At 36.8% G+C, this 13,098-nt stretch overlaps 1 protein-coding gene and 1 non-coding gene across 3 annotated transcripts in view; both read right to left on the bottom strand.

Annotated features, from left to right (window-relative positions):
- Window positions 1-2,265: 2,265 nt before the first annotated feature.
- The window catches only part of PLA2R1 (phospholipase A2 receptor 1), a 122,883-nt gene continuing 112,050 nt past the window's right edge, over window positions 2,266-13,098 (bottom strand). Inside the window, exons 25-30 of one of the 2 annotated variants that reach the window (XM_043894826.1) lie at window positions 11,186-11,354; window positions 9,230-9,370; window positions 8,229-8,345; window positions 6,767-6,943; window positions 4,476-4,508; window positions 2,266-4,354 (exon numbers count right to left, since the gene is read on the bottom strand). In XM_043894826.1, coding sequence (XP_043750761.1) covers window positions 4,140-4,354; window positions 4,476-4,508; window positions 6,767-6,943; window positions 8,229-8,345; window positions 9,230-9,370; window positions 11,186-11,354 — 852 coding nt within the window. In that variant the 3' untranslated portion in view covers window positions 2,266-4,139. The remainder of the gene's footprint in view (window positions 4,355-4,475; window positions 4,509-6,766; window positions 6,944-8,228; window positions 8,346-9,229; window positions 9,371-11,185; window positions 11,355-13,098) is intronic. The other variant, XM_043894828.1, reaches the window with a different exon arrangement.
- LOC122688882 lies at window positions 8,964-9,098 on the bottom strand. Its single transcript, XR_006339620.1, has one exon. It is a non-coding gene; the product is annotated as a small nucleolar RNA SNORA21 (small nucleolar RNA).

The following is a 13,098-nucleotide window of genomic DNA, read 5'->3' as shown; positions in this document are numbered from 1 at the left end:
AGCATGACACCTTGATCTCAGGCAAGTAACTTCTAAGAAAGAATATATATAAAGGTTAAAGAATCTGGAAACTGAACTCCCCAGCAATATCCCTGCCCCTGTATCCCTTGGAAGTCTTTATGTACCCACAGGGTACTTGTTCTCAATCTAAAGACTGTTAACATGGAGAATGTATTTCAATAGCCCATGGAAACTACACAATTAGTCAAGGAGATCTTTAACTTCTGTCAGGCAGAGGTAAGAGACCAGTGAGGCAACCAAGGTTTATGGAGATAGAGGCCCTACTATGAATATTTAGGAGGAGCCTGGACCCATGAATAACTGAATAGAGCAAAGTTGGTGTGGATGAGAAATAAACCTTTGTTGTGTTAAGTCAATGAGATTTGGGGATTGTTTGCTACAGTATTAAGCTTCCCCTGACTAAGAGAGTAGCTGATGATGCTACTGCAGATGTGACGTGGCTTTATCATCTAGAATTGTAGTATCTAGGTAGGGAAGTGAATGGGAGTTATAGACAATTCTCTAGGGAGAGGCAGTGCCAGGGAAAGCCAGGATGGGGCCAAACCAAGAGACTAGACTACACGTTACACCAAATACAGACTTCACAGAGATGCCAGCAGGATTCCCAGTCAGTTATCACCTACTCCCCCTGTACCACAAGGACACAAGTGGAAGTGAAAGTGAATGTCATTCAGTCATGTCCAACTCTTTGTGATCCCTTGGACTATACAGTCCATGGAATTCTCCAGGCTAGAATACTGGAGCGGGTAGCTTTTCCCTTCTCCAGGGGATCGTCCCAACCCAGGGATCGAACCTAGATCTCCCACATTGCAGGAAGATTCTTCACCATCTGAGCCATATGGGAAGTCCAAGAATATTGGAGTGGGTAGCCTATCCCTTCTCCAGAGGATTTTCCTGACCCAGGGATCGAACCTAGATCTCCCACATTGCAGGAAGATTCTTCACCATCTGAGCCATATGGGAAGTCCAAGAATATTGGAGTGGGTAGCCTATCCCTTCTCCAGAGGATTTTCCTGACCCAGGAATCGAACCGGGGTCTTCTTCATTGCAGGCAGATTCTTTACCAGCTGAGCTATCAGGGAAGCCCCCACCACAAGGACACAAGTTTCATATATCCAATCACCATTTTGAGGCGGGAATGTCAATTCCAGAAGACTGAATGTTCATCTAATGAGACCATGTAATGCACCCTCGATAGGAAGTGGAATTTTCAATAGAAGAAACATTTAAACTGAGACAGTTGAAATTGGAAGAGCCCAAGATATCCTTGGTTGGATAGATCTAAAATTTTCCATCACTCAGCTATAGAAAATAATTGACTCTTTTTGGAGGGGGCATATTAATTATCCAGTCTCATCACTTCATGGCAAATAGATGGGGAAACAATGGAAACAGTGACAGACTTTATTTTTTTGGACTCCAAAATCATTGCAGATAGTGGTTGCAGCCATGAAATTAAAAGATGCTTGCTCCTTGGAAGAAAAGCTATGACCAACCTAGACAGCATATTAAAAAGCAGAGACATTGCTTAGCCAACAAAGGTCCATCTCATCAAAGCTATGGTTTTTCCAGTAGTCATGTATGGATGCTAGAGTTGGACCATAAAGAAAGCTGAGCACCGAAGAATTGATGCTTTTGAACTGTGGTGTTGGAGAAGACTCTTGAGAGTCCCTTGGACTGCAAGGAGATCCAACCAGTCAATCCTAAAAGAAATCAGTCCTGAATATTCATTGGAAGGACTGATGCTGAAGCTGAAACTCCAATACTTTGGCCACCTGATGCGAAGAACTGACTCATTGGAAAAGACCCTGATGATGGGAAAGATTGAAGGCAGGAGGAGAAGGGGATGACAGAGGATGAGATGGTTGGATAGCATCATCAACTCGATGGACATGAGTTTGAGTAAGCTCCGGGAGTTGGTGATGGACATGGAAGCCTGACGTGCTGCAGTCCATGGGGTCACAGAGGGTTGGACATGACTGCGCGACTGAACTGAACTGAGTTTGTGACCCTGCTACATTTTTTCTTTTCTTGTATAGCTATGAAGTCTAGCTCAGATTAAAAATAGTTGTGGAAGAAAGTTTTTTTTTTTTAAAGTGCACGTATATGAATAAAGCAGAATATCTCAGTACTTCTTATTTCTGTACTTTCATTAATGGTAAGTAGTGTGTGACCTGTCCATGAGGATGTGGTTTAATACTAAATATCAAAGTACAGAGCACTGACACGCAATACAGTTTTTTCCTGCAAAATCATTTTACTAATGACATACTTTGTCAAATTTTTATGTGTGACTGACTATTCACTTCAATATACCTTGACTAGAAGGATAATTGATTAGCAGTTTTTAGCAAGACAACTGACAAGAACAGAACTTTAATTTCACTTGACAGATTATTAAATTGAGCTAAACATCTGGTTAGTCCAGACCAGTTCTTCTTTTGAGTCATAAACACACAAACTGCCACATGATGTAATATCTTAAAAAATAAAGTCCCTGAACAAACAAAATTACGGAAGTAGATTGTCTCAGCGTGTAGCAAACAGCTGCTTTTGGACTCCATATTAACTATTTCAGGCCACAAAGACTTCATTCTTAGGACACATTCTTCAAACTGTGTTTCTAACGATGATAGTTTTCCACATAGAGGCTTATTCCTACTTTCTCTAAGCTTCATCTTTTGACTGTTTGCTACCAGTTTTGAGGCAGCTGGTTGTAATAATGAAAATGCACACTCTAGGGAGACTCTCCCGGTTTCTATTGTAGGCCCTTACTTAGTCTTTATACCCACCTGATATTTTATTCTTATATGTTTCTTGACTGCTTTACTGTTGGTTTTCCTTCATTAGAAACTAAGTGCTTACCCCAGTACCTCCAGTTTCTAAAATGGCTCTTGGTTCTTAACTTGATAAACATTTATGTAATGAGTAAAGTTTTGAATATTGATTATGAAGTCTTTTTTTGTTTATAAGAAATGAATGAAGGAAGACCAAGTCTGTGATTTTTAATTTATGGATTAGTATCATGCTTTTATTTTTTACTGACCACACTAACTAGTCCAATGCAAATGGAGTTGGTTCCCCCAAACCAAAATTTACTAAATAAACTCTATATAGCAAAGGTATCTAGATTACTCTGGAGAGTAATTTTTTAGTACTTCTCATCACATCCTCTAGTCTTATTCTAATGAAACTGTAATTCAGATCTTTAACTCTTCCCCTTTAAATTCAAGTTACATTTGATATCGTTTGGTTGATAGGAGTGGTATACACTTTATATCTTTAGTCTAAATAAAGCTCATAAATTTTAACAGTATTAATATTTCAGTGTATTCCTTTGAGCTTATCTATAAGGTTTTTTTTAAGACTAACTTTGTTACCAGTTAGTAATTGATGATTTTAGGTCACATTGTATGATTGCTTGTGAAAGTGTGCTGCTAAAAGATCTTTACTATTTATTTATTTATTTTTTCCAGTAGATCTTTACTATTTAAAGAAAGGTGATTTTTCTTTTCCTTTAGTTTGAGAAGACAGAACTAATAAAAATGAATGTCATCCTAAATATTAGTATAGAGTCCAGAACCTGTGAGTATTAAGCTGAGATATTAGTGTTTTGCAAACCCTGCTGTTAAACTGATTGGATAAAAACCAAACAAGAATCCTCTCAGAAGCCTTTTCTTTTTCCTCTCTTATACTAGTGTAGGACTTTAAAATTTGTTTTGCTTCCCACCCCCACCTCTCTTTTAATGGAATGAGTATTGGTAAACATCTGAATAGACATCAGATTAGCTTAAAAATTCCCCAGAATTTTTGGTAAAAGCATATTAATGCAAAAACTATTATTCATGTTGGTTTGAAGGGTCTCATTTGGGAGTTTCTTTTATTAGTTCTTGTTTTCTGAATAATAAGCACTGTAAAATTTCCCCCTTTTAAGAATAGATCACAGTTTGAGGAAATAAATAAATGAACACCTATCTGATTTGGTTACAATTCAAAACCAGTAGTCATTTTCAGAATAACTAAGATGGTGACACGATTCACATTATAGTGGCATCTGGTCTGTAAAGAAAAATACTCTTTGCTCATCCTCACCGCCGTGACGTTCTCTCACTTCATTATTATTGGTCATTCTTCTCAAGATCAGAAATGAGAATATTTTCTTCCAAATGTACTGTACTAAAGTTGGCTGAAGGATAGTAAGGATTTCTAAACTGAGCAAGTCTCCTGAAGATAACGTTACTGTGCTTGTATATGCAGAAGGAAAGTGTGGAAATTGCCAGAATTGCTATCAGTGTCAGTGCTACTGTAAGAGGTATAATGCTGTGACTTGGTCCTGCAAGGAGATGAAAAAAGAAAACTTCAGTGACAATGAAATCAGATAGTTACTGTCACATAGTTACTTTCTATTTTACTTCTATGAAAAATCAAAATGTTCTCTACTGTCCCAAACCTACCTTTTCCTGGATGCTTCTTTACTGTGTGAATATCTAAAATCAAATACAAAAATACTGAGATGAAATTTTCCTTTTAATTCAGCAAAGTTATGGCATTACTTCAGAAAACGATGGCCCATGGATCAAATCTGAGCACATGTTTTTATAAATAATGTTTTGTTAGAACTCAGCCATGTTTCTGTCATCTTTGGCTGCTTCTTTGCTACAGTTGAAGTGTGACAGAGACCACATGGCTCCTATATCCTGAAATATTTACTATTTAATCCTTTACAAGAAAAATTTGCTGACCCCTGATTTATATAATCATCATTATTAGTGCTCACAAAGACATATACCACCTTTTTTTAAGCTGAAGAATCCTCATCCAGTCTCAGCACTGTGCTGCCAAAATATGAGTAAAATATAGTCCCTGCCTACAAGGAGTTCAGTTTTCTTGGGATCTGATGTGGAGTTGGTCCAGTGATGATAACCTCCCTGGCTTTTTGCAGATTCAAAAAATGAGTACCTTCTCATCTCTCAAGAATCTTGGGAAATGAATAATATCTCTTCCATTCAAAAAGTTTGAGGGTTCCTGTTCGAGGATCTTCTACTGAAAGAATATATCTTTTCCACATAGACTCTATATCAGAATTTGAATTCTGGTATTTTTGATCTAGGCAAAGATCCAGAGAAATATAGGGAATGACCCAGAGAAAGAGCAGTAAAGGACTTGTCCATGGAGGACTGCTTGGTGCACTACTTAAGACCCATGAAGAAATGTCAACATTGTTACCAGTAACAAACACACACACACATATATATAAAACCTTGATTTTGCAATTTAAAAATAATACTGTATGATTTTATATAATATTATTGAAAACGTAGTATTGTGTATGTGTAAGGATACTTTTCAAAGAAAGACTGATGAATGGGTATTCATTCTCAGGATGGAGGCAGTGGGCAGGTGTAGAAGGGACACATCAAGTCAGAAAATTTGGAGTCTAGTCCTCCCTTTGGCCTCACTGTGGACAAGTACTTTTCTCATCTGTAACATGGGAATGTTGTATCTGTTTCACTGCCTTGAAAACTTGTCGTGAAGGATGAAAGAGGTGTCCTGTGTAGTACAGGGAACCTTAAAGATTTGAACAGACATGAGGTGTTTCTAATTTGCTCTTGATAGCTGAATGCTAGTGGTTGCTTGGGCACCCTACTTATTAGGTTGTCCATGTTTTCCATACAGAGCTGATACCCACACTTTTGGAAATTCAACCTTTGGTTCCTACACCTACCAGTTTTTGCTTTTTCATTGCTAGTGTCTAATCAGTCACTCAAGACTGATGATTCTCTTTTCCCATTTCCTCCCTCCATTTTTATTCTAGTTCTAGTGCTCAAATCACAACTGTCTCCCTTACATCCACTGTAGGTGTCTACAGAGCACTTAGAGGTTCCCTGTGCCCTTCACCATGAAGTTCAGCTCTTTAACCCAGCGCTCCCTGTGGATGGAGCCTACAGAAATATGCTTTTACCCCCATCACCACCTCATGTGAGCTAGTCTTAAGTTCATTCTCTATTTCTGTCTTTAGTCTTACTGAAACGTTTGTCCAGTATTCTTTCCCTCCTCTATTCTTTTTATCTTTTACTATTCCAAAGCCTCATCCCCTCTCTAAAGTCTTCTTCATGAGCCCAGGTCACATCAATCCCCCCTTCTTTATAATACTGGCATCTAGAAACTGTTGTGATTATTATAAACATCTTCCACTGTTAATGATCCTTACTGTCTTAGAAATCTCTATCATTTGCAACTCACTAGAATTTTCTGGCTTATATTTCTAAATTTTTATCACCACAAACTGAGTATATAGCTCAAGATGAAGTTAAAATATGATTTATAATATACTATGCCTTGCAGTAGAAAAACACATCTACTTATCCACAGTAAGGATATCTAGACCTGAATTATCAAAAATGATACTTTAAAATTTTGAGTAGCAAATCCCAGAATGAGAGTTGCTTGTTTACATTCCCAGCTCTATTTGCTTGAAGTAAACATGCTTTTTTGCCCATTAATATAACAGCCAGATGACACAAGAAAGTCATAGTCTTTGAGTTGATTTATAATGATTTTTCTCTGCATATGAGAGAAAGCTGGTATGTTCTGTAAATTATTTGATGTAAAACAAGACAATAATGTCTGAATCTATTTGAATACGCTCTGAATATCTGAATTTTAAAAGTTTTAAGTGTAAAGAGGTGGGTCAGCTTTAGTCAGGGTGGAATCAAATGAGGATTTACCTTTGAACTTTACCCACCTGCTTCCATTTTACATATAAATCCTTTTTTGTCTTGACATGAGGATAATTGCCACACTCCTTCAGGAATCCTCAGGGCAACACACAGATGGGGTTTGAAGTGGCCCACCTCTGGCTTCCGAATACCCCAGTTTGATTGATCTGTGGGAGTTCCATCAAACCACTTTATGGTTTCATCTGTGGAAAAAAAACATTAACTTATTATGAATTATGTGCATGGTTATCAAACATACTAAGTGTTGAATAAACCATAGAAAGCAGCCCCTAAATTTAATGAGACTCTCCTTATCTGATGCATCCATTTCAGTAGGTGCAATCATGAACTCATCATCAAGAGGTAGGTGTTAGTAAAGCTGCCTTATGAACAAATCTCTTTATGGTAGATATGAGGTTCTAATTTAGTTCATTTGAGATATCATGTTTCTTAATATAACAGTTTGAATTTTAAAAGTTCTTTATAATTTATTGGTAAATTATAACCAATTTAAAGAAATAATTTGAAGTCCTAACATCTATATCATTACAAAAGAGCTCACTTTTTAAAAGAATTTTACAGTGAGCTTCTTTAAAAAAGCAAGCCAGTGGTGTACTAAAGGGTGAAGATGCTGGTAGAATCCATCTGTGTGTAAGTGATAAGGAGGTGCCTTGTATGAAGAGGATTTAAAACAAGCACTAAAACTAAGCATACGTCTATCAGCTTTTTTTATTATCACCCTGTGCTAGAAGTTTTAAGCAATATCTGTGACTGAAATACTTTTCCTTGCCAGTGTGGACCCATCGTCCACCTTGGATACCCCTGTGACAAGTTCTCCATTTCAGTGTAATTTTCTTTACAAGTACTTTCTTTGTTTCATTTATTTATTTTTAATTGGAGGATAATTGCTTTACAATGTTGTATTGGTTTCTGTCATATATCAACATGAATCAGCCACAGGTATACATACGTCCCCTTTCTTCTGATACAACTACTTTCAATAACCATCAATAACATAAAGAAAAAAACATCATACTCTCATCTAATTACAAACTCTGGCTTTTATGAGTAGCAAATAACAATTCTATTAGCACTATTTATCACTGGGACGTTTCCATAACTCTATTGCACTCTTATATGACATTTGGGAACCCAGGGTATTTTAAAGTAAATATGGCTTTGATGTCTTATGACTAAGTCTGTGAACACAAAATTCCAGTCAAATATCTTCATAATGTGAGATTAAATATAAAATAAACTTGTTGTTTGTTTTCATTTTTGGTTTTCTGGGATTATTTCAAAGAACAAGAGGGCATAAAAAAGGGTTAGCAACATTGTCTTTGGAAGAAATGGCTTTAGGATTTATGATATTTTTTCACAGCAAATGTACCCAAGGAGAGCCTTCTGGTTTGCAGATGTCATTTGCATCAACCTTGACCACTGTGTATTTATTTATGCCCTCTCCTCTTTTCTACCCAAGTTACTTACTGTCACCATCAAACTGAGCATTCAGCCAAATCATCTGGACTGAAGAACGGAAAGCTGAAAGCTCTTCTAGGAGAAAAGAGTTTTCAGCTTCATCTTTGATTGTTAAAAGATTAGAGCCTATAAAAGAGACAAACAGCAAATGAATAAGTATTTGTGTATATATATAAATATAATTAAAATAATAATTCATAAAGCTCAGGCTTTGACACATATAGATCAATAAGTTAGAGCACTCCCTCACACACCATACACAAAAGTAAACTCAAAATGTTTTAGAGACTTGCAGGTAAGACGTAACACCACTAAACTCCTAGAGGAGAGCATAGGCAAATTATTTTTTGATGTAAATCATAGCAGTATTTTCTTAGGTCAGACTCCTAAAGCAAAAGAGATAAAAGCGCTGTATACCATAAACTAACACATTGTAAATCAACTATACTTCAATTAAAAAAAAGCTCAGGCTTTGAAAAGTGAAAATTTCTATGGTAAACAAGTAATTTTTGATTAAAATTTTAAAGGTAATATGACACATTAAAAGATGCAAACTGGTACTTAAAGCATAGAATGTTAATTTGGGAGAACAGTTAAGATTCATATTTAGATACATTCAAAGGGAACACTTTCTTGGGAATTTGCAGTATCCTGAGACATCACCTTAGGTTTTTCATTGTATTCTGGACATTGAACATATTAGTTGTAAATTCAATAATATTTACTTTTTCAATTTTTTTCCCACCTTGTCACACCACCGACTGAAGCAAACAACACAACATGCTACCACTTCACCCAAAAGCGGTGTTTTCACTCTGCCCTTTCTTGACAGCTCAGCGGGTCATTAGCAAAAGGCCCACTGAGTGCTTTTAAAAGAGGGTACTTTTTCAATTATTTTTGTTTTGCTCCTAAAGTCACTGAATTATCAGACAAATGAAGAAAACAACACTGTTTACTGAAATGTCAAGAAGGAACACGTTGAAAGCATTTTACTACCACAAAAGAATTACCTTTCTTTTTGCAAAATTCATGAGCAGCCTCAAAATTTGTGCTGTCTAGGACTGTAGAAAAACTGTAGCAATTACTTTTGAATTTTATCCAGGGAATTGATGTTTCTGAGCACAACTCCAGGTGTCCAGACAGTCTTGTTTCTATGAACAAAATCAGTTATGATTTTAGGGTGGTAACTGGGTTCATTTATTGAGATAAACATTGTATTACACTCTACGAAAGACCAAGATAAATATATGTAATGAGATTTTCATGATAATACCCTGAAAGAGTGGGTTTAATGCAAATGATCACAAAACTGAAATGGCTTATAGCATGTCTGGCAGAAATAATCTTTACCTATACATAACAGGGTCTATTAATGCATAGCTACATAGGCTTAGTTTGGGTGCTATCTTTCATATTTACAATTAGTATTGGAAAAAAGATTGGAAAAACCGGGGAATGAGATTCATAGAAATACTAGCAGCTGAATGAAGTTGACAAAAGGCACTTCAAACGAACAAAATGTGTTCCATTCAGTGGTGAAGATATATAGTAAATTCTTACCTGCTAGTTAACTTATGAGAGAAAATAAATCATTCAGTAAAGTATCATAACATAGCACAGCATAACACATCATAATATAACATAACATCATAACAAAGTAGCATGTCATATCATAACATATCATGATATAACATGACATAACATAACATCACACATAACTAAGTGGAATTTGGGGTGGACTTTGCTTCAGAAGGCAAGCATGAGAGTCAGACACATCCACTCTGAGATCCTAGGTGTGTGGCTGTGGGTATGTTATTATCTTCCCCACACTCCCACACATAAAAGAAAATTGACAATCACATCTTTCTTACAACTTAAGAAGTTTAGGTGAGCTAACAACTTAAGCACTCAATAAATGCAGTGTTTTTGAGAAAAGGATAATTTTACAGTGCTTTAGAAGGAGAATTGGCTTTCCCGATATATGTGACTATCATTTACATTTTTGTCCTGAATGGTTTTGATCTGAAGTTATATAATATGTGTGCTATTTGACTTACCGTATCCAGAGTGTAAGTAAATACATGCACACTTACTAAATGAGAGATTTAAAAAGAAACCAGTTAGTGTTAAGGAACTCTCTTTTTATATACCAAAGTAATCAAACGAAAAGGGCCCTGATTTAATGGGACAGATATGACATCAGAGATCAAGGAAACTTGGCTTCTACTCCAACAAGTAGTTGTTAGACATCTATGAGATCTTCAGGAAGCTATTTAATGCTCTGAGTTTAAGTTTAATTTTTAAAGTTCACCTGGTTGGACAAGGTGAGCTTTAAGTGTAATGAGATTTACTGTCATTATTACCATGTTTTATATATGCATATAAGTATAAATATTATTACTGTGATGATGATGGTTCTAGCATCTTATTAGTCTTGGACTTAAACAGATCTTCAGTATTCAAGATCCTCCAGGTATTCAAGATCCTCCACACCTGCTCCTAACCTATGGTTCTAGCTTGATTTCCTACTTCTCTCACCATAAACCTGCCATGCAGGAAAATCCCAACACCAGCTTTCCTTATACATGTCCAATCCTTTCTTCCTTCCTTGTGTGCCCAAGCCTTTCTGCTCAGAGTGCCTCTCCATGTCCCAGAGTTTCCTGATTCCACCCATTCATCAAGACCAATCTCCACAGTCATGTCCTTCAAGAAACCTTTTTACTTTTTCCCAAGTGGATCTAATTGTGTCCACTTTCTTGCTAACCCCCACAAAGCTTGCTATGGTTCTTGTATCATTTGGTAGCCCTGCCTCCTGTAATGGTTATTTGTCTGTCTATCACCTACCAGACCAAATCCTTCTTGAAGGCAGATAATTCTTTCTACTTTCCCTCAAAGCTCCTGCTTAGCACGGTGCCTTGCATAGTACGGGTTCACAGCACATCTTTCTTGAGTTGAATAGAACCTACCAGTGGGCACTTGACAAATGGCTCCTTGCAGATACGACTCACAGGCTGTGCTACTCCAGCGTCCACTGGTGTCAGCAAAAACACAGTCACCAAGGAAGGATGATTCATCGTCTTTCCAAAAAGTGAAGGAGGATTTGGTGCCATCTGACCAGTCAAAACTAAGACCGTTCTGTGGAGAGAAATTGAACCATCATTTCCTTGCTGTGAATGCTGGTGGCATCGGCCAATGCTGTCTGAACAGCCCTCAATTCACACATGGATTTTTATTTTCACTTCCAGACTTATATTTTAGGAAGCCTAGGACAGCTTGTGAGTATGGCCTGACAAAAAGGACTCTCTGACACAAGCAGTGTCTTTTTTAGTTTTTGGGAATCCTTGGTTCCTGTCTGTCAAATTTCCCAGTAAGCAATCAGAGTGAAGCTGCTCTATATCTTGTTCTTTATTGTTGTTGTTTAGTCGCTAAGTTGTGTCCAACTCTTTTGTGACCCCATGAACTGTAGCCCACCAGGCTTCTCTGTCCGTAAGATTTCCCAGGCAAGAATACTGCAGTGGGTTGCCATTTCCTTCTTCAGGGGATCTTCCCAACTCAGGTATCAAACATGCATCTCTTGAACTGGCAGGTGAATTCTTTAACACTGAGACACCAGGGGAGCCCATCTCGTTCTTTACACCAAAATAAATTTAAGATTGAGCCACAGGTTCAGTCCCTGGGTCAGGAAGATCCCCTGGAGAAGGAAATGACAACCCACTCCAGTATTCTTATATGGGAAATCCCATGGACAGAGGAGCTTGGTGGGCCATAGTCCATGGGGTTGTGAAAGAGTCAGATATGACTTAGCAACTAAACAACAACAGCAACAAAGGTTCACACATGTAGTTGAAAACATAACAGTGCCAAAGAAAACTTGGCTAAATAGTTTATGCTCTTAACATGGGGAAAATCTTTCCATGTCTGATAAAAGAATCCAGAGACCATAAAGCAAAATTGCCTACAGAAAGTTAAAACATTCTGTAATACAAAAATACAATAAGGAAAACAACAACAACAACAATAAATACAACAAACAGCCATGAAATACCATCCTTTCACCTATCCTACTGGTAAGGATTAAAATTTTGACATACCCAGTGTTGACAAGGATGTGAAAAAACCAGATGTTATAATATACTGTTGTTAGCATGTAAATTGTTGCAAACTTTTGGAGGGCAATTTGGCACCATTGCTTGTTAAAATTTAAAGTGTACTTAGCAACTTCACTTCTGGGGATTTATCCTACTTGTACAAGGATATTTGTTGTGCCTTGTTTGGAACTGTGAGAACTGGGAAGAACCCAAAAGTCCATTCACAGGAGAATGGTTCAATACATTGTGGCATATCAGTATATGCTGCTGTCTTAAAGACTGTATTAGACTTTTATGAGCTGACACAGAAAGCTGTACAACCTATATTAATAAAAAGGCAAGGTTAAGGACAGTATATATATAGTATGAGCTCACTTATATTTAAAAAAGAGTATATCTTTTAGTCCATTACATGTGTGTGTGTGTATATATATATATACACATACACAGAAAATTTGTAAATGACACACAAGAAACTGTTTACAGTGATTGACTTTGAGGAGTGGAACTAGAGGTCAGGACTGAATAGGTTTACTTTTCATTATTTGAGTAACCACTTTCATTAAAAAAATATTATTTTCCAAACCATATCACTAGAGGGGAAAAATAACATACATGTTAAATTACAAGGAGTACTGAATTAATTAATGGCCAAATTTCTAGGCAGGAGGTATGATTCATTTTTCTTGGGGATTCTTTAAATGCATCAAATTACCCGAATTCAGGTGTTTGAGTTCAGGATGTATTCTAATGCACGTATAAGGCAGTATCCTGAAATTTCTCAGACATCT

The sequence above is a fragment of the Cervus elaphus genome, chromosome 33, assembly GCF_910594005.1.
Source record: "Cervus elaphus chromosome 33, mCerEla1.1, whole genome shotgun sequence".
Classification (NCBI taxonomy): domain Eukaryota; kingdom Metazoa; phylum Chordata; class Mammalia; order Artiodactyla; family Cervidae; genus Cervus; species Cervus elaphus.
The sequence above is the reverse complement of the archived record's forward strand: the minus strand, read 5'-3'. Positions and strand labels throughout refer to the sequence as shown.